This window comes from Canis lupus, chromosome X, assembly GCF_011100685.1.
Source record: "Canis lupus familiaris isolate Mischka breed German Shepherd chromosome X, alternate assembly UU_Cfam_GSD_1.0, whole genome shotgun sequence".
NCBI lineage: Eukaryota > Metazoa > Chordata > Mammalia > Carnivora > Canidae > Canis > Canis lupus.
In genome coordinates, this window is record NC_049260.1 from 31,403,293 (window position 1) to 31,425,533 (window position 22,241).

At 35.8% G+C, this 22,241-nt stretch overlaps 1 protein-coding gene across 5 annotated transcripts in view; it reads left to right on the forward strand.

The window, feature by feature from the left end:
• CFAP47 (cilia and flagella associated protein 47) overlaps nucleotides 1-22,241 on the forward strand; it is a 504,616-nt gene that overhangs the window by 323,146 nt on the left and 159,229 nt on the right. For all 5 annotated transcript variants that reach the window (XR_005386243.1, XR_005386242.1, XM_038587158.1 and 2 more), the window contains one exon: nucleotides 19,937-20,071. Coding sequence is in view for 3 of the 5 variants with exons in the window: in XM_038587158.1 (XP_038443086.1) it covers nucleotides 19,937-20,071 (135 nt within the window). In the remaining 2 variants the exon portion in view is untranslated. The remainder of the gene's footprint in view (nucleotides 1-19,936; nucleotides 20,072-22,241) is intronic.

Sequence of the window (22,241 nt, forward strand, 5' to 3'; positions counted from 1 at the left end):
TATCTAAGAATAAACTTAACCAAAGAGGTGCAAAAACTGTACTCTGAAAACTATCAAACACTGATGAAAGAAATTGAAAATGACACGAGGAAATGAAAAGACATTTCATGCTCATGAATCGGAAGAACAAATATTGTTAAAATGTCTATTCTACCCAAAGCAATCCACACGCTTAATGCAATTCCTATCAAAATACCAGCAGCATTTTTCATAGAACTGAAAACAGACCCCGAATAGCTAAAGCATTCTTGAAAAAGAAAAACAAAACTGAAGAGCATCTGCGTGGCTCAGTGGTTGAGTGTCCGCCTTCGGCTCAGGTTGTGATCCCAGGGTCCTGGGATGGAGTCCCACATCAGGCTCCTCGTGAGGAGCCTGCTTCTCTCCCTCTGCCTATGTCTCTGCCTCTCTCTGTCTTTCATGAATACATAAATAAAATATTAGAAAAAAAAAAACTGGGGGCAGCCCGGTGGCTCAGTGGTGTAGCACCACCTTCAGCCCAGGGTGTGATCCTGGAGACCCGGGATCGAGTCCCACGTCAGGCTCCCTGCATGGAGCCTGCTTCTCCCTCTGCCTGTGTCTCTACCTCTCTCTCTCCTTCTCTCTCTCTTTCTCTCTCTCTCGTCTCTCATGAATAAACAAATAAAATCTTAAAAAAAACTGGAGGTATCACAATACCAGACTTCAAGTTATACTACAAAGCTGTAGTAATTTTTTTTCTTAAGTAGTCCTTACACCCAACATGGAGCCCAGTGCAGCACTTGAACTCACAACCCAGAGATCAAGACCTGAGCTGAGATCGAGAGTCAGATGCTTAACCAACTGAACCACCCAGACACCCCATAAGCTGTAGTAATTAAAACAGGATGGTACTGGAACAAAGATAGACACATAGATCAGTAGAACAGAATAGAAAATCCATAAATAAACCCCCAATTCTATGGTTAATTAATCTTCAACAAAGGAGGCAAGAATATATAATGGGAAAAAGTCTCCTCAAAAAATGGTGCCAAGAAGACTAGACAGCTACATGCAAATGAATGAAACTGGACCACGTCCTTATGCCATTAACAAAAATAAATTCAAAGTGGATTAAATACTTAAAAGACCCAAAACCACAAAAATTCTAGAAGAGAGCACAGGCAGTAATTTCTCTAATATCAGCCATAACAACATTTTCCTAGATATGTCTCCTGAAGCAAGAGAAATAGCAAAAGTAAAATATTAGTACTACATCAAAATTAGAAGTTTCTGCATAGCAAAGAAAACAATCAACAGGACTATCAAAACTATACTGGAATTAAACTAGAACGGATGTCACCTCATACCTGTCAAAATGCCTAAAATAAAAAACACAAGAAACAACAAGTGTTGGCGAGGATGTGGGAATGCAAACTGTTGCAGCCACTGTGGAAAACAGTATGGAGTTTCCTCAAAAAGTTAAAAATAGAGCTACCCTATGATCCAGTAATGGCACTACTGGGTGTTTACCCAAGCAATAGAAAAACATTAATTCAAAGGGACACATGCACCTTTATGTTTATAGCAGCATTATTTATAATAGCCAAATCATGGATACAGTCCAAGTGTCCATCGACAAAGGAATGGAGAAGTGAGATAGATAGATATATAACAGAATATTATTCAGGCATAAAGATAGAGTGAAATCTTACCATTTGCAATGACATGGATGGAGCTAGAGATTATAATGCTAAGTTAAATAAATCAGAAAAAGACAAATACCATATGATTTCACTCGTATGTGGAATTTGAAAAACAAACCAAATGAGCAAAGGGGGGATAAAAGAGAGAGAGAAAGAAGTCAAACCAAGAAATAGACTCTTAACTATAGTGGACAAATTGATGGTTACAAGAAGGGAGGTTGGTGCGGGAGAATGAGTGATACAGATGAAGGGAATTAAAAAGTACAATTATGATGAGTAGTGAGTAATGTATAGAATTGTTGAAACACCATATTGTACCTAAAACTAATAGAACACTGCTTGTTAACTGCACTGGAATTAAAATAAAACCTTAATATAAAAAACTGACAAAAGCTAAAAAAATTATTAAAAATTAAATTTAGAAATTGAAGCGAGCAGGAAGGGAGGCCTGTAGGTGCTGGGGTGGCTCAATTGGTTAACTGACTCTTGATTTTGGCTCAGTTCATAATCTCAGGGTTATGGAATCGAGCCTCAAGTCAGACTCCCCTCTCAGCAGGGAGTCTGCTTGACCCTTTCCTTCTGCTCTTCCCCTGCTTGCATGCTCTCTTTCTCTCAAATAAATAAATATTTTTTTTTAAAAAAAAAAAAGAGGGAAAGCCTAGTTTTATCTTGATTTGAAAATTATCTTTTTATGCCAACTAATTTCAAAAAAAATTGGAAAAATACTGAATCGGTCAACCTAGAAATGAAAGCATGTGATCTTAGAGGAAAACAGACAGACACAGACAAAACCCAGCAAACAAAACTACTGTGTAAGAAGGCGTGACAGAAATCCTGTGTTAATGACTGAATGCATGAAAACATGATGACTTAACTCTCTCCCTAATGCCCAGATAGTGACCTCATTGGTCTGGATCAATATTAGAATGCAAAAAGCTAATATTACTGTCCCATTATTACAGGATTACTATGTAGCAAAATATAGAGATATAGTAATAAGTTGTTTCTATTTGTAGTTGTGAAATAGATAACTAAATTTCCATTTGTCTCAGGTAGAGGCTTGAGTTTTTATACAAGACTAATGTTGAGGTGAAGATGATTAGGCTTTAGTGGTTGGGATATATGTTAGTAACAATAATCCTTAAATTTATTTTGATGGTGATAACATGGTTCATGAATATGATTTAGGGATAACTATAATCATATATGTTTACAACATAGAGCAACTCACTCCTATATAGCATAAGAAAATGAACTTGTACATGTAAGAATTAAGTTTGTACAATTTTATATAACATACATATCACTCTTTTCTAATAATTCACTCCAGTTGCTCTTTAATAGTCTACATAGGAATGCCTGTGTCTCTGGTATAACTGTTCTGAGCTCCTTATGAGGATATCACACTGATCTGCTCAGTACCCTCCAGCTTGTGAATATCAGGGTTGTAATATAACTTTAAAAAGCAAATCTAATAACAACAAACAGGAGACTATCTAAACTTGTAGGAATACCTCTTCATTTCCTTTGTATGATGAAAGATGAAGAGCTGAGAAGCTAAATAATTAGTTTGGGGCCTGGTGGTCCAAAAATATAATGTGAAACCTGGACTCCAAGCCATGTAAGTGTCGGCTCTTTAGCTGACAGTTTTGTTCCCTGATTCCCATTTATGGCCCCAAGATCTAACACTCCAGGCCATCACAAAGTAGCCCATTTCTCAGAACAAATGTCATCTCCAGTGATGACTCAATACAATGGATCCCTGCTTTCTTAGCTTCTATGTGTGTTTAACCTAAAATTTTCAGTTGAGAGAGGATTTTCTGAGCATCTCTTCCAACATATTATAGAAAAGACAATCCCTAAATATATTTTTAAAGATTTATTTATTTATTTATTTATTTATTTATTTATTTATTCATTCATTCATTCATTCATTTGAGACAGATGGTGGGAGAGAGAGCACAAATGGAGAGATGGATAGAGGAAGAGGGATAGAGAAAATACAAGCAGACTCCCTGCTGAGTGCAGAGCCTGACTCAGGGCTTGATCTCACAACCCTGAGATTATGACCTGAGCCAAAATCAAGAGTTGGATGCTTAACTGACTGAGCTACCCAGGTGCTCCCCTGAATATTTTTAAACAACTTTTATCTAATTGTTAATTAGTACATTTGACTTTATTAACCTAAGTATAAGATCTGATAATTATCTCCTCCGAACTCTTACTTTTGAGAAACAGACTTTCATCTCCTAGGAAAAAGTCTTTAGAAATTCTTACAATCATTAATAGCATTTATTTGTGACCAAAGAAAGGAGTAACGTGAACTCGAGTAGTTGAATATCTTACCTTTGTCCACAGAGTTGACAGAAGTACAAAAGAGAAAGGCAGTGACAAGGATAATTTATTGAATTGCAAGTCATTTAAATGTATGAGCAAAACTCAGGCTGAAACAATTTAGTATGTTGATCATGGCATGTTAGCCTAAAATGATCTCTAAATATTAAACAACAGGGATCCCTGGGTGGCACAGCGGTTTGGCGCCTGCCTTTGGCCCAGGGCGCGATCCTGGAGACCCGGGATCGAATCCCACGTCGGGCTCCCGGTGCATGGAGCCTGCTTCTCCCTCTGCCTGTGTCTCTGCCTCATTCTCTCTCTCTCTCTGTGACTATCACAAATAAATAAAAATAAAAAAATAAAAATAAAAAAAATATTAAACAACAAGAATACTTTTACACCTAAAACTAATGCAATGTTATATGTTCATTGTATCTCAGGTAAAAAATTAAAAATGAAAAAAATTAAAGAATATTTTCACATAGCATTTACTTACACTATCAAGGCTTTAGATGGTACAATGCCCTTTTCAGGGTGTTTTAACTCTTTGTTCCACATTACAAAACCAAATATTGAGAATCCATGTTTAAGGTGGTTTCCAGTCATTTTAGTAAATTTAGTCTCTGCCCTGAACATTTACGATAGAGTAGTCTGAGATTCTCTCCTGTTATCCATGACCCTTGATAATATGGTAGCTCCAGAAAATAGGTAGCAATGATCATTTTTGATGTAGCCAGCAATTACCTTGTATTTTTTCAATAGCAGCTAAAAGTGGTCTTTTACTTGCTGGAAAGTGATTGTATTCATTCAGTTCAATACAATTGTAAATTATAGCTAAGATTCATTTCTGCAAATTTGCAGTTCGGAAGTTCTTACACTGGAATGAAATCTGTTATGACATTGGCACAAGAAAGCCTCGTCCAAACAATTGCAAACAAAGCTTTTAGTCAGCTTTGCTAAAGACTTTAAAAAAAAATTCCCATAAACTTCTGTTTAGTGTCAAAACAAAATTTTTCTGTGTGCACAATAAAGTTCTTATGTTAGGCCTATGTTTAAACAAGATAGAAATCGTTTTTATATTTAGCATTCTGCTACTCTCTGAAATTATACACTCTCCAGAAAGATGTATATTACCAGTTGCCATCTTTAAAATACAAATTAAGTTCAAAATTTGATTTCTAATATTGTATGTGATGAGAGGCACTGCCTATCACATGTATTTTCAGAGCGTGATGCTGAGCAAAAGTAGTGCTATTTAAATTTGCATTTTTCATTTAAAGCTTGGGTACTATATTCATGTGAACCACCACACTGCACTGGTAAAATTGCATATCTTTAACTTTGCTGTTTCCTATTTTACTGTTATTGTGTTGCAAAGGAATATATTCAGAAGTCAAACGTGACTTCGGCATCCAATTATATCATTCTCCGGTTCTGTGACCTTGACCTCACCTCACTGACCTCAGGTTTCTTACATGTAAAATATTGATAGTGTTTAATCTTTCAGGGTGGTCATGGGCATTAAAATGGGAGTTTATAAAAACTGCTCATCTAGTAGGTGCTCAAATTATGTTTAGCACGCTTACTTAATATGTTATCTCCCATTTTTTAAAAATCCCCTAATACAATATGAATTTCCAGTGGGCTTTGCAGCTTCTTTAATCCCCACTCTATCCGAGTTTGTCTCAGTGAAAATGACAGAAACTTGGCTGAAACTGAACTTGGATCTTACTGGCTTCTTCCCATCGCCATTGTGGACTGGGGCATAGTTGTGGAGGCATGAAAACCAGTCATATTCCACTAGTCTTCAAAACAAATGTTGGTTGCTATAAAGCATTTTTCTTGCTTGTTTAGGTGAAGGAAATATTTTGCAAAAGCAGGGCCTTGAGGTATTGTGGAGAGAATGAATTGGGTTTGCTTGGATCCTCTCGTGCTCCTTTGGGCTCTCCTCTTTGCTTTTACTATGTCTGCTTTCCCCTGCCACCTGTGCTCTGATGTTTCATGACAGCTTTGGCCATCTGTGTGGCATTACCCTTCAGGGTTTGTGAGCACTAAGCTTTTTCTTCCAGCACCTGTTCCCAAAATCAAAATAAATATTCTAGTCTCAAGGACCACTCAGATGATTGGTTACAGATAAATTCATCCATATTACTAGATCAGTAAGTGATGGCATATACTGTTTTTTTATGCCTTTATGTTAAATAATTTGTCCTTTGACTGCCAGGCCAAGCACTGGCCTCCAGACCAACATCTGGCATATAGCTGCAGGTATCTGGTCAATGCTGAATAGAAGAATCAATACATTTCAAAAATAGAATTGCTTCTAAAATATTTCAGAAATTACTTGGTAGTACAATAATAGGAGTGCAGCAACAATCTGAGAACAAAGGTTTATAAACTTGGAGAAAAACATAAATTTGATAACTGGATTGACTTCATTAAACTGAAGGAAGATACTCTTGCATCTCCAGTGTTTGCCATGAGGCTCACATTTAATTGACACAACACTCACTTGTAATTCTTGATTATGTGTCAGAAACATAGTTCTTCCTGGGAGGGCAAGGCAGGCTATGGATGCTCTATTGAATATAAATTTAGGTTGCTCTTTATATTCAAATTTTAAACTGCTAAGGTATATGTAGCATTGTTACGGAAAGGACATCTTTCTTTTAATCTGGGTATGTGTATATGTGTGAGTATGTATGTGTGTGTGTGTGTCCTACTTTAACAGTCAAAAGAATTGTGTATTTTGTGAGGAGTTATTTACAGTAAAAGAAAAATATGATTTGGCAGATCATTGGCTTTTCTCATGTAAGACTTTTGCTTAAGAATCTCAGATACATGGATTTATTATAATTTATTCATACATTTTTATGAAAATTTTAAAATTCTAATCACCCTTCAAAGATAATTTCCTAATATGTGGGGAACTAAGCATAACTGGTTGAGATTAGTAGACTTATAAGATCATTCAGAAATCCTGAAACTAGGGATGCCTGGACGGCTCAGTTGATAAAGCATCTGATTCTTGATTTCAGTTCAGGTCATGATCTCAGGGTATTGAGACGTTACGTTGGGCTCTGTTCTGTGCATGAAGCCTGCTTAAGATTCTCTCTGTCTCCTTCTCCCTTGGCCTCATCCCCGCCCTTAAATTAATAAAAAGAAAAAAAGAAATACTGAAACTAATACTTTTTTTAGCATTTTTTTTAACACGGAACTTCAAAATATTTTACAAATACTTGTCAACATTTGCCTCTCACCACACAGCATTTTTATGAAAAAGCAATCTCCCCCATTTTATTGTTCAGATAGAGCCTAAGGATGCTTTTTAATATTTAAATGCATTTTTTCATGAAGAAATTACTCATAGAAATAAGTCTAAAGTAAAATTAACAAAACAAATGAAGGCTTTACACGGAAGCTTGAGAAGACACCTCGAATGGTGATTCCAAACAAATGAGCAAACAGTTGCATTTGATATCAGTGAAACATACATGAATTTATGGAACTGAGAGATGTAAATGAATAGAAGTGATAGATAAATGAGAGATAAAAAAAATAATAAATGAGAGATAGATTTATAATGAAGACTTTAATATGATGCTGCATTAATTATCCTGCATTAATTATCTCATACACGATACTATATACTGCTGGAAAGATACTCATAATTGGCTGTGAACTTCACTTACACATCCTGCTTAAACATTACATTCAATTTGGGGTGACAGTTCTCAAATCCTGTTGTTATCCTGCTCAGTAGCAATGAGTAAAATATCTGAAATACAAAGTATGCTTTTTACAGTTTTATTGTGGTATATTTAACATACAATAAACCATGCATATTTAAAGGATACAATTTGAGAAGTTTAACACATGCATACAACTATGAATCCAAGGTTACAAATCAAATAATGAATATGTCATCCCCCAAAATTTCCTTGTGTCCATTTTTAATCCTTTCAGCCTCCCCTTCCCTCCCCTCATGCCACAAACCACTCTTGCCCTAGGCAATAATTTATCTGGGTTTTTTTTTTTTTTTTTTTTTTTTTTTTTTTAAGATTTTATTTATTTATTCATGATAGTCACACAGAGAGAGAGAGAGAGAGAGAGAGGCAGAGACATAGGCAGAGGGAGAAGCAGGCTCCATGCAGGGAGCCCGATGTGGGATTCGATCCCGGGTCTCCAGGATCGCGCCCTGGGCCAAAGGCAGGCGCCAAACTGCTGCGCCACCCAGGGATCCCTATCTGGGTTTTTTTTTGTCACTTTATGTGCATTTGGTAGCAATGTATAAAAATGAAATCATACAATGTATACCCTTTTGAGAGGTTGTTTTCTTTTATGCAACATAACTCTTTTAAGATCTATCCACACAGTGCCTGTATCAATAGTATTCCTTTATTCCTGAGGAGTAGTCTGTTGAATGGATATACCACAATTTGTTCATCTACCTGTTGATGGGCATGTGGGATTTTCCATTTTTTGGTAATAACAAATAAGTTGATATGAGCACATTTAAAAATCTTTGCATGAGCATATACTTTCATTCATCTCGAGTAAATCACTTATATGTGGGATGGCTGCGTAATATGGTAGTTGAATTTATAATGTTTAAAGAAATACCTGCCAACAGTTTCTCAAGGAGATTGTTCCTTTTTTCCATTCCCACCTGCACTGCATAAAAGTTCCAGTTTCTCGGGCAGCCCTGGTGGCACAGCAGTTTAGCGCCACCTGCAGCCTGGGGTGTGATCCTGGAGACCCAGGATCAAGTCCCGCATCGGGCTCCCTGCATGGGGCCTGCTTCTCCTTCTGCCCGTGTCTCTGCCTCTCTCTCGCTCTCTCTGAATGAATAAATAAATCTTTAAAAAAAAAAAAGTTCCAGTTTCTCTATATCTTAGACCATACGTAGTAGGGTTTGCCATTTCAATTTTATCCACTTTAACCTATGTGTAGTACAATTACAGTGTGGTTTTAACCTACATTTCTATAATGAATAATAATGTTAAGCATCTTTTCCCGTGCTTCTTTGTCATCATGTGTCTTCTTCTGAAATGCTTTTTCAAATCTTTTGCCCATCCCTCTCCCTACATTGAGTTGTTTGTTTTTTGGTTGCTGAATTTTCAGAGTTTTAAAAATTGATTCTGGATGCATGTTTTTTATCAGATACATTCTTTAAAATTTTCTCTCCTGAAGTGTGGTTTTTGCTTTGATTTTCTTAATGGTGTCTATTGAGTAGCAGAATTTTTTTTCCCAGCATTGACAAATAAAAATTGTGTATATTTAAGATGCACAGTATGATGATTTGATATATGTATACACTGTGAAAGATTATACAAGTTTTTGATATTGATGAAATGCAATTTATCACTTTTTCTTTCATGAATCTAGAAGAAACGTGGTTTTAATGACAACCTAGATTACTACTGCTTTCACATTTTGCCCCAGTAATGAAAGCATAGCTTCTTGCTAAAGCTAAAATATAATGAACCATCCTCTACAACAGAAATCTGAATCCTGTAGATTTTATTAATCTTTCTCTATTATCTATTGTGTCTTCTGTTATACACACTTCAAAAATGTGTTATAGAAAGAACAAACAGTATAATACCACAAAAAAAAATGGATTCCTAAACAACTACAATTGGATGCTAGACTACTATATATTTTATCTTAAAAATTAAGAGCTTAAAAGGAATAGAAGACAAGAGCTGTTATTATACACAAAATAAAAGCAGATATGGCCACAGCACTGGGTTTCTTAGCCATCAAATTTTGTTTTTCCAGCTTGCCTTTTGGTCCTCTAGAGAGGGAAAATAAAACAAAAGAAAATGAGTTAGAAATGTGGTTAAAAGGAAGTAAGAAAAAGAGAGAGAAAGGAAGGAAAAGGGTTAACAGAGATATCCTTTGGCTTTCATTTTTAGTCTTGCTTCAGATATTTTCAGGTAGTGTATTAGAGAAACAAAACAATTAAAATTCATTTTATCATGTGTAGTATAATGTGCATAGAGCAGATATTTATGAAAACCCTTCTCAACAGAATTAACGTACCTCCAAGAAATTCACAAGGTGATAAAGGCCCAGCCATTCAGAAATTTTCCTTAACCATAATATTCCTCATTAGTGATAGGTAGTGGTGAAGCATGAAGCCAGAGAGAAAGCAGGATGGGTGTGGGGGAACGAAGTGCAAAGAGGTCAAAGACCTTGCCAGGTTCAGCTGTTGCCATGGAAACTTGCTTTGGGAAGTTTTCTAAAGGGTGAAATAGTTTAGATAATCAGTGAGCAGTATCTGAAACCTATTACTTTAGGTCAAAATAAGTGTTTTGTAAGTATGTGAGCTATTTTGCTATTTTTCCAGCAAAAAGCCCATTTCTTCTGTGGTATATTTGGTGATAGTTAGACATAATGTGCCATTTTCCACGTTCTATGTCAGGTAAACGTATGCCTTTGTCACTTACTAACTATAGGACCTGGAGTGAGTTACTGAACTTCTGTACAGCCCAGGTTGCTCAGCTTTAAAATGAGTCTAACGAGGAATTAATGTCTATGCTCATTAAAGGGGTTCAATAGATAATGAATGGGAGGCATTCAGCATATGCCCAAATTCAATAAACAGTATTTTACATTATTTTCAAAAGATTAACCATTGATATAAAACTGCATTGCTCAGGCTTTAAACTTGAGCCTGATATTGACATTTTACAAGATAGTATGACATTAGAGAAAAACAATTCCTAATGAAAAACAAGCTATATACTAGGAAATGTTTGTTTTGACCGTTACAAATGCATTTTGAAAAAATCAAATATGTAGACTGTTTAGTAGAGAAAAAAATCCACTTGTCAAAATAAAAGCTTGAGCTATTGAAAATATAACAGCTGTAATTACAATCCCTATTAGATTTTTTTAGTAACACTCATTTCAGACAAACTGAAAGCCTCCATTAAGTCAGTGATGCTCTATCTTAGAGAGCTGCTTTATACACTACTATTATTTCTGTTATACCCAGAGTTTTTCCAAAATAGTCTTATAGTTTTTTTATCACTCTGATAAACTGAGGCACCAACAAACAACCTTTTATTTACTATTGTTCCCCTTTGGATTGGTTGGCTTTAGCCCGAACAGAGGAATATAGGAAGTCAAATAACCACACATGCTTAGTGTGGAAAAATATTATCACCTTTTGAAACACGTATCTTCATAATCATTATTTCCAGCATTTGGATCAAGGGTTCATTGCTGATAGTTACTGAGTCTAATGTTACTCTTTGTAATAAGTTTAGAAGAATTTGATGCTTGTCTCTTCTACCATAGCAATTCATAACCAAAAATTAAGATGCAATTTAAAAATGTAATTGTGGGGCAGCCCCGGTGGTGCAGCGGTTTAGCACCGCCTTCGGCCCAGGGCCTGATCCTGGAGTCCCGGGATTGAGTCCCACGTCGGGCTCCCTGCATGGAGCCTGCTTCTCCCTCTGCCTGTGGCTCTGCCTCTCTCTCTCTCTGAATAAATAAATAAATCTTTAAAAAAAAATAAAAAATAAAAATGTAATTGTATAGAAATAAAATTAAATTGTCAAGAGAAAGGTTTTTTTTTTACTGGAAAGAAATTGTGTATAAATTCACGGCATAATTCTAAGATACATTGTTTTAAAGTGTTCTTTCAGTTAAAACATTAGCTACTATATAGACCTATAATTCCATAGTTCTCTTCATTTATTTCTAATTTTTGAGATAAATACTTAATTTCTCATGCTGGCATATAATATACAGTCTTGTTATACTCATGTAAGGCTTTTGAATTGTTTTACAAATTATTGTTCAATTTCTTTTCGTTAAGGGACAATGAAACTGTAATGTTTAGATGGGTATGTTGGAGGAAGAAAAATATGCTGAGTATATAAATAGGCTGAAATGAGAAAGAATGGAGAATGTGTGCTTTTAATTCTTGAGAGTATTTCATAGTATTTGAAATATTGATTAGGTTCCCTTATTATTCAGTGCAAACATATTTTTTAACATTATGTAGGCTTATCTAAATAAGCTTTATCTAACTGAGTTGTTTTTCTTAAAAGTTTCCTTTTCAAATTGTTCATTACAATTGTATAGAAATTCAACTACTTTTGTTTATTGATTTTGTATCCTGCATATTTACTGAATGCATTTATTAGGTCTAACATTTTTTTGTATGTAATCATTAAGGTTTTCTCTATATGAAATTGTGTCATCTGCAAATATAATTATACTTCTTCCTGTCCAATTTGGATACCTTTATTACTTTTTCTTGCATAATTGCTCTGGCAAGAAATTCCAGTATTATGTTGAATAGAAGTGGCTAAACCAGACATCCTTCTCTTGTTTCTGATCTTAGAGGAAAAGATTTTAGCCTCTTACCACTCATTTGATAATAGCTGCGAATTTTCATATGTGGCTTTTTGAGGAAGTTCTATCCCTAATTTATTTTTATCATGAAATGATGTTGAATTTTGCCAAATACTTTTTATCCATCAGTTGAGGTGATCATGTTTGTTTTCATTCTGTTAATGTGGTTTATTATGTTGATTGATTTGTGTATGTTGAACCACTCTTCCTTCCTTCCTTCATTCATTCATTGATTCTTGGAATGAATCCCATTTGACCATACTATATAATCTTTATAATGTGCTGCTGAATTCAACTTGCTAGTATTTTGTTGAAAAGTTTTATATTAATGTTTATCAGGGATATTGGATTTTAGTTTTCTTTTCTTGTCCTATCTTTGTTTTTCTATCAGGACATTGCTGGCCTCCTAGAATGAGTTAGGATGTTTTCCCTTCTCTTCAATTTTTAAGTGTTTGAGAAAAAAAATAATATTAAGTCTTCTTTAAATATTTGATAGAATTCAACAATGAAGCCATCTCGTCCTGGGCTTTTCTTTGTAGGAAGAGTTTTGATTACGCATTCAATCCCTTTACTAGTTTTATGTCTATTCAGGTTATCTCTTATTCATGAGCAGTTTTAATAGATTCTGTACTTCTAGGAAATAGGTCATTTCATCTAAGTTACCCAATGTGGGGGGTATATAGTTGTTCATAGTATTCTCTTATAATGCTTTTTATTTTGGTGAAAACAACATAATGTCCCCACTTTATTTCTGATTTTATTAATTTGACTCTCCATTTCTCTTTTCTTAATTACTTTAAAGGTCTGCCAATTATGTTGACCTTTCCAAAGAGCCAATATTTTTGTTTATTGTTTTTCTCTGTTTTATTTACCTCCACTCTGATCTTTACTATCTCCTTCCTTTTGTTAGTTTTGGGTTTAGTTTGCTCTTCTTTTTCTAGTTCCATAACAATGTGCGATTAGTTGTTTTTTATTTTATTTTATTTTATTTTATTTTATTTTATTTTATTTGGTGGGTTTGAACTTATGACCCTGAGATCAAGACCTGAACTGAAATCAAGAATCAGATGCTTAACCTACTGAGCCACCCAGGCACCACAGGTTGTTGATTTTAGATTAATCTTTTTAAAGTATGCTTTTGCTACTATGAATTGCCCTCTTAGTGCTGCTCTCATTGCACCACATGAGTTTTGTATACTGTGTTTTCATTTTCAATCGTCAGATATTTTCTAATTTCCATTGTAGCTTCTTCTTTAAAATATAGATTAAGAGTTTATTGTTTCATCTCCAAATTGAATTTCCACATTTTCTCCCATTATTGGTTTGTACTTTCATTCCATTGTGATAAGAAAAGATGCTTTGTATGATTTACATTTTTTTAAATGTATTAAGATATGCTTTGGGGCCTCACATCTGATCTGTCCTGGACAGTGTTCCATGTTGATTTAAGAAGAATGTGTATTCATTCTACTATTGTTGTGTGAAATGTTCTATATAATCCAATTGAGTCTACTGGTTTTATAGTGCTGTTCACATCCTCTATTTCTTTATTGGCCTTCTGTCTAGTTGTTCTGTCCATTGATGAAAGTGAGGTACTGAAGGTTCCAGCTCTTACTGTAGAATTGTCTATTTCTCCTTCCAGTTCTGTCAATTTTCGTTTCAAATATTGTTGGCCTTGGTTTTTAGGTTTGTATAGATCTATAATGTTATAATCTTGCCAAGTTGAATTTTTTATTTGATATCTATATATATTGCAAAATAACCATCATAGTAAATCTAGTTAACATCTGTCACTATGCATAGTCACAAAATTCTTTTTTCTTATGATGAAAACTTAAGGTCTACTCTTTTAGCAACTTTTAAATATGTAATACAGGATTATTAACTGTAATTACCTGCTATACATTACACCCCTGACTTATTTATTTTATAACTGGAATTTTGTACCTTGTGACCTTCTTCACCCATTTCACCCACCCTCCACCCACAATCTATTCTCTGTATATATGAGCTCAAGTGTTTTTGTTTTTGTTTTAGTGAATTGAATCTTTATCAATTTATAGTGTCCTTACCTATCTCTTACAAACTTTTTGGACATCTAATACATGAATGGTATCTTAAATATATTTTTAAAATCTTAAAATACTGTTTCAAAGGGATACATGCACCCTGATATTTATAGCAGCATTATCTACAATAGTCAAATTATGGAAACAGCCCAAGTGTCCATCAACTGATGAATGGACAAGGATATATATATATATATATATATATATAGAATATTAGATATATATATATATATATATGAAGAATATTAGAATGAATGAAATCTTCCCATTTGCAATGACATAGATGGGACTAGAGAGTATTATGCTAAGTGAAATAAATCAGTTAGAAAAAGAAAAATACCATATGATTTCACTCATATGTGGAATTTAAGAAATAAAACAAATGAACAAAGGAAAAAAGAGAATGAGACAAACCAAGAAACAGACTATTAACTGTAGAGAACACACAAGGGGCTACCAGAAGGAGAGTGGGCAGGGGGACAGATTAAATATGTGATGGGATTAAGGAGGGCACTTGTGATGAACACAGAGTGATGTATGGAAGTATTGAATCACTATATTGTACACCTGAAACTAATATTACACTGTATGTTAACTAAGTGGAATTTAAATAAAAGCCTTAAAAAAAGAGAAAATCTTAAAACTCAACAATAGGAAAACAAACAACCCAATTCTAAAAATTGGCAAAAGATCTGAAGATACCTCACCAGAGAAAATATTGTGATACCAAATAAATGTATAAAAAGATGTTCAACATCATATCTCTAGGGAACTGCAAATTAAAACAAGATACCACTACCTGCCAATTAGGATAAGTAAATTCAAAAGCCCTGACAACACCAGGGGCTGATAAAGATGTGGGACAACAGGAACTTAGATTCATTGATGGTGGGAATGCAAAATGATAGAATGCCACAGCCACTTTGGAAGATAGTTTGGCAGTATCTGACAAAACTAAACATACTCATAACATGATACAGCAATCATAAATATTCATATTTACCCAAATGAGTTAAAAATTTATGTCCATCCCAAAAATCTGCTCATGAATATTTTGTTTTGTTTTTTTAAACGATTTTATTTATTTATTCATGAGAGACACACAGAGAAAGGCAGAGACATAGGCAGAGGGAGAAGCAGGCTTCCTGCAGGGAGCCCAATGCAGGACTCGATCCCAGGACCCCAAGATCATGCCCTGAGCTAAAGGCAGACAGTCAGCCATGGAGCCACCAAGACATACCCTCATGAATGTTTATAACAGCTTTATTCATAGTTGCCAAAACATGGAGGCAACTGTGGTGTTCTATATGGTGAATGGATAAACAGTGGTGGTATATCTGTACAATAGGATATTTTTCAGTGATAAAAACAAATGGCCTAGAATATCTGAATGGCACATTTGGTTAAGTGTCTGACTCTTGATTTCAGCTCAGGTCATGATCTCAAGATTGTGGGATCGAGCCCTGTATCAGGCTCTATGCTCAGCATGGAGTCTGCTTGAGATTCTCTCTCCCTCTCCCTCTGCCCCCACCTCTCTCTATCTCTGAAATAAATAAAAAATCTTTTTTAAAAATAGCCAATCAAGCCACACACACACAAAAAAAAACATAAGCTTAAATATATATTGCTAAGTGATAGAAGTCAATCTGAGAAGGCCACATGCTGTATGATTCCAACTATATGACATTCCGGAGAGGTAAAAGATTAGTGGTTGCCAGTTCTATAGAGTGGAGTACAGGGGATTTTTAGAGCAGTGAAACTATTCCACATGATAGTGTAATGGTAGATACATGATATCACATATTTGCCAAAGCCATAGAATGTACAGCACAAAAAGTTAGCCAGAATGTAAGCTATGGAATTTAGTTAATAATGGTGTATCATTATTGGCTCATCAATTGCAAGTAATATATTACACTAATGCAAGATGTTTCTAATATGTGAAACAAGAGGGGATATATAGGAACTCTGTACTTTACACCCATTTTTTAAAAAAAGATTTCTATTTATTTATTCATGAGACACAGAGAGAGAGAGAGAGAGAGAGAGAGAGAGAGGCAGGGCCACAGGCAAAGGGAGAAGCAGGCTCCATGCAGGGAGCCTGACGCGGGACCCAATCGCGGGTCTCTAGGATCATGCCCCAGGCTGAAGACTGCGCTAAACCGCTGAGCCACCCGTGCTGCCCTACACCCATTTCTTAAATAAACCTTAAACTGTGCAAAAAATTAAATCTATTAATTAAGTAAAAAATAGTATGAACTTTGAAGCAGAATACATGTTTTCAAATTCCAGCTGTATTATTATGAGCTAATTGACTTTGGGCAAGCAACTAAACTTTCTTGTGTAAGTTTCTCTTCTTTAAAATGGAAATAATATATCATACTCAATGGTGAAAAACTGAGAGCTTTTTTGCTAAGGTCAGAAACAGCACAAGGATATCCACTCTCACTACTTTTATTCAAAATAGTATTAGAAGTCCTAGCTATAGCAGTCAGACAACATAAAGAAATAAAAGGCATCCAAATTGGTAAAGAAGAAGTAAAACTCTCACTATTTGCAGATGACATGATACTCTATATAGAAAACTCTAAAGACTGCCAAAAAACTACTAGAACTGATAAATGAAATCAGTAAAGTCACAAGATACAAAATCAACATACAGAAATGTGTTACATTTCTATATACTAATAATGAAGCAGCAGAAAGAGAAATGAAGAAACAACCCAATTTACAATTGCACCAAAAATAATAATGACATAGCCAATAAAGGGTTAGTATACAAAATACATTAAAGAACTAATGATATTAAATACCCAAAAAATAATTCAATTGAAAAATGGGCAGAAGACATGAACAGATATTTTTCCAAAGAAGACATCCAGATAGTCAACAGTGAAAAGATACTTGCTCTCACCCATCATCAGTGAAATGCAAATCAAAACTACCATTGATATCACCTCATACCTGTCAGAATGCTTAAAATCAAAACACAAGAAACAGCAAGTGTTGATGAAGATGTAGAGAAAAAGGAACACTCATGCACTGTTGGTGGGAATGCAAACTGGTGCAGCCACTGTGGAAAAGAGTATGGAGTTTCCTCAAAAAGTTAAAAATAGAACTACTCTATTCTCCAGTAATGGCACTACTGGGTGTTTACCCAAGCAACAGAAAATTAATTCAGAGGGACACATGTACCCCTATGTTTATAGCAGCATTATTTACAATAGCCAAATTATGGAAGCAGCTCAAGTGTCCATCAATAGATGAATGGATAAAGAGGAAGTAGTGTATATACGTACATATATATGTATATGAATAAAATATATAATGGAATATTATTCAGTCACAGAAAAGAATCAAATTTTGCCATTTGCAACAATAGGGATAGAGCTAGAAAGTATAATGGCAAGCAAAATAAGCCAGTCAGAGAAAAACAAATACCATATAATTTCACTCATATGTGGAATTTAAGAAACAAACCAAACTAGTAAAGGAAAAAAAGAGAGAAAAAAAACAAGAAACAGACTCTTAACTATAGAGAACAAACTGATGATTACCTGAGGGGAGGTCGGTGAGGGGATGAGGGAAATAGGGGATGGGTATCAAAGAGTACACTTATGATGAAAAAAAATAAAATGGAGAAGATATTAGGACCTACCTCATATTGTTTGGAAAAACTTGTTAATATATGTTAAATCACCTAGAACAATGTATTATATAGTAAGTCCTACATAAGCATAAACTTCAGTTATTTAATCTTCAAAACAGCTAGCACCATTTTACAGATGAGGTAAATAGCATGTTCAAGGCTAAATTAATAGTGGCAGGACAAGTGTTTGAATCCAGGTTCTCTCCAAAGCCTGTGTTCTTTCCACTATGTACCCTGTCTTTTTATAATGTGTTTGTAAGCTCCTATGTAAAATAAGAAAGTGTTTATAATAGGATATGAAATTTAACCTGAAATTTAAGTGACTTTATGATAGTTCAAAATCAAGAAATTGAAAATGCTAAGATAGGAGTGACATCAGCAGGATGGCAACCTAGGAGAGCTATCACTTGTATCCCTATTCAGTAATAATAATTTGAAAGCCATCCATGGCAAAAGTGCCTTTGTGGGAGCTGTGGGATCCAGGTGGGAAATTATGAAACCCCAGTGGAATCCAAAACTGAGGAGGGCCATTTTGAAAAGGCAGGCTTGGGCAGCCCCAGTGGCACAGCGGTTTGGCGCCGCCTGCAGCCTGGAGTGTGATCCTGGAGACCTGGGATCGAGTCCTGCGTCGGGCTCCCTGCATGGAGCCTGCTTCTCCCTCTGCCTGTGTCTCTGCCTCTCTATGTGTGTGTGTCTCTCATGAATAAATAAATAAAATCTTAAAAAAAAAAAAAGAAAGAAAGAGAAGAAAGAAAGAAGAAAGAAAGAAAGAAAGAAAGAAAGAAAGAAAGAAAGAAGAAAGAAAGAAAGAAAGAAAGAAAGAAAGAAGAAAGAAAGAAAGAAAGAAAGAAAGAAAGAAAGAAAGAAAGAAAGAAAGAAAGAAAGAAAGAAAGAAAAGGCAGGCTTGTGCCCGTGTGGTAGACTTGCCAACCATGGTTCTGGCTACAGATCAAGAAACAGTCCCGTTTCCGTGTTGACTCAGTTATAGTCCCATTGGGTTCTCGTTCTGCCGCCAGCACTTTCTGAGGAGGAACTGACAGGAGTCCTTGCCTATCCATATCCTGTGTAAGAACCCCATGGAATTTGGTCCCGCCTGTGGGCCCTGAAGTGGCTCATGACCCAGCTTCAACCCCTCTCAGCCACGATTCCCGCCCACGTAGGACCTTGGGGAAGATACACCTGCCTGTGCACCTGAAGCAGGGCCTCCAATTTGGTGGAACTGTAGATCCTTAAATGGCCCTGTAACTTGGCCAGCCACTCTCAGCCATGGTCTGAGAACAATCTTTGAGACATATGCTTGTCCATGCCCTAGAAGTAGGCCCATTGACCATGATCTGTTTGCACGTGGCCAAGCCTGCCAACCTCAATCCGACTACAGATCCTGAAGCAGTCTGATCTGGTTCCAGACCCTCTCAGCCACAGTCTGGGGCCAATCCTGCCCACTCAGAAGTTGGTACACTGTTGGAAGCACTCCCAGAGACCCAGAGGGAGCCAGTGTAACACCAGAGACACTTAGTAATATCCACTGTCAACCTCTGTTTCATATTTGGGTGAACTGAGGCACATAGCTGGTAACAGACATCCCGGGGTGTGAACCTAGGTATCATATTGCTGGTTTTAATTAAAAACTGATTATCTCTTATACTTAAAAAATAAATCTTAATGAATTTTCTATTAAATTGTTCTGTACCACCATCAGGTTTAAGTCTAATACTAACTCCTAGAATTTATGTTTGGCTTTATATTCAGTAGTTTCAAGCTGAAGCATCTTTAGTACCTAAAATTGACCTTTCATTTTAGAAAATTAATCCCTGGTTAATCTGGCATCTTGTACTTATGTGTTGTAGGTGCAATTTCGTTTTCTGTTAAAAGCAGACAAGTCAATGACTCTCCGGAAGAGTCAGATCAAGATCAATATCAAGTACCTTCCTTTGAGAACTCATTATCAGAACTATTCCACAAGTCTGTTGAGGAAGACTCAGGTAAATTTATGATGAAGGAGTTTCATGATCACTTCTCAATCATTCACTTTTAAAATGAATACATGCTTTGCATTCATAATGTATATACAGCTGTGTGTTGCATATATCTATAAAACTGTTATTGTATTATTTCAGGATTAACTTTATGTAGTTTACTTTCTGGATTTGTACAGCTACTAACATTAATAGATTAAAATACTTCAGCTTGAAGGCTGTCTACTCTTCCATAAGTGAAAAGCTTTACATATACTTGTTATTAAACAGAAAAATTACAGTACATTTCTGATAAAATGTTAATGAGTATATAATTTTAACAATGTAATATGCTTTTCTTCAGCGTAGGAGATGATAACAATCTTCCTCATATGCAGAAGAAAATCAGTGCTATTTTTTTCCTTCCTGTGTTATAAAGATTTGAGTATTGTTAAACATCCTATCTTTTTAGTAGAAATTCAAAGGAAATTGAGGTAATGGAGAATTGGAAGGCACAGGGCAGATTTCCTGGAGAATGGGTGACTGAATTCTCTTATGGGTGAGTAGCAGGGACATAAGAGGACGATAGAGAAGAGTGGGTCATCAGGAGCACAGCTGTGGAGACAATGAGGTATATCAAAGAAGAAATCTTTATTGAATGACTTTGCGTTTAGTCAAGATTCTTCAATAAAACAGACACTACCATAATATAATGTAATGTAAATAGGTGCATATTTATATATAGACAGACAGGTGTTGAAATTTTTAAAAATTGGCTGACATGATTATGGGGACTGGCAAATCCAAAATCTGTAGGGCAAGCAAGCAGGGCAGATAATTACAAAAGAGTTGCTAATGCAATCTTGGGTTCAAATGCCTGAAGCAGGCCAGGTAGGCTATAACTCAGACAGGGTTTCTCTTTCAGTCTTGAGTAAGAATGGCTTCTTCAGGTAACCTCAGTATTTGCTTTTAAGGCTTCCAACTGATTGGAGGAGGTACACCCATATTATGCAGGGTAATCTGCTTTACTCAAACTCCACTGTGGAGGGCGACCCTTCACAGCAAGATCTAAGACTGGTGTTTAAACAAACAACTAGGCATCAGAGCCCAGCCAAGTTGACACATGAAATTAACCATCACAGGATACATGGATTAAGAGTGATATTTAGGCACTATTCAAAATGATTTGGAAAGGGAACAGCAGTTGAGGCCAGCTAGACAGGCCACTGGGACAGCAAACTGGCTTTGAAATGAAGAGAACAATGTATTTTATGGTGGCAATGAGGATAGAGACATACCATTAAGGATGGAAAGCATTAGAGACTAGCATTAGATGACTCTTTTTTTTTTTTAAAGATTTTATTTATTTATTTATTTATTTATTTATTTATTTATTTATTTGAAAGAGAGAGAGAGCACAAGCAGGATTGGGGACAGGGAGGGCGAGAAGCAGACTCCCTGCTCAGCAGGGAGCCCGATGTGGGGCTCAATCCCAGGACTCTGGAATCATGACCCAAGCCAAAGCAGACGCTTAACCGACTGAGCCACCCAGGTGCCACTAGATGACTCTCTTAGGAGATGGAAAGAGAGGATTGATCTCAAACATGAACAAGGTTTGTTTGTATCTTGGTGAATAGAAAAATATCAAACTATTCATTTAGAAATGTTGGGACTTGGTTAAAATAACATTTGTTAAGTAGACCCCTGGGATGTCAGATGGTGTGTTATAGTTCAACAAAAGGCCACAAGGAAAAGTGAAATAGAGCTCATTACTCACAGATCTTGGAGAATGCATACTTCACTCCTCGACAGGCCACATAGGGAGGTTGAGGCAGGGTGCAGACAAAGAGAGAAGAAAGACCTGGACATTAGGGTTCTCAGGCAGAATGCTTCGGGGTTCCAGGCTGAGGCCAGATTTGGTTAATTCAAACCAAAAAGAGTAGGATTCTGGTAAGCATCATGGAGGTCTCATCCAAGCGCTGCACAAAGGGAAGGCCCTGAGAGGCAGAGAAGGGTGCTTATCACAAGGGTGGTTAGGGAGCCATATCAGAAATTTATATTTACTTGTAACCATGTAGGCTGGTATCTGATGTGTGCACTCTCCAGAGAGGCTACTGTCAGTTTAAATCCCATTCAATAAATAAATAAATATATATATAAATATATAAATAAATCCCATGCAGCCCATGTGGCCACA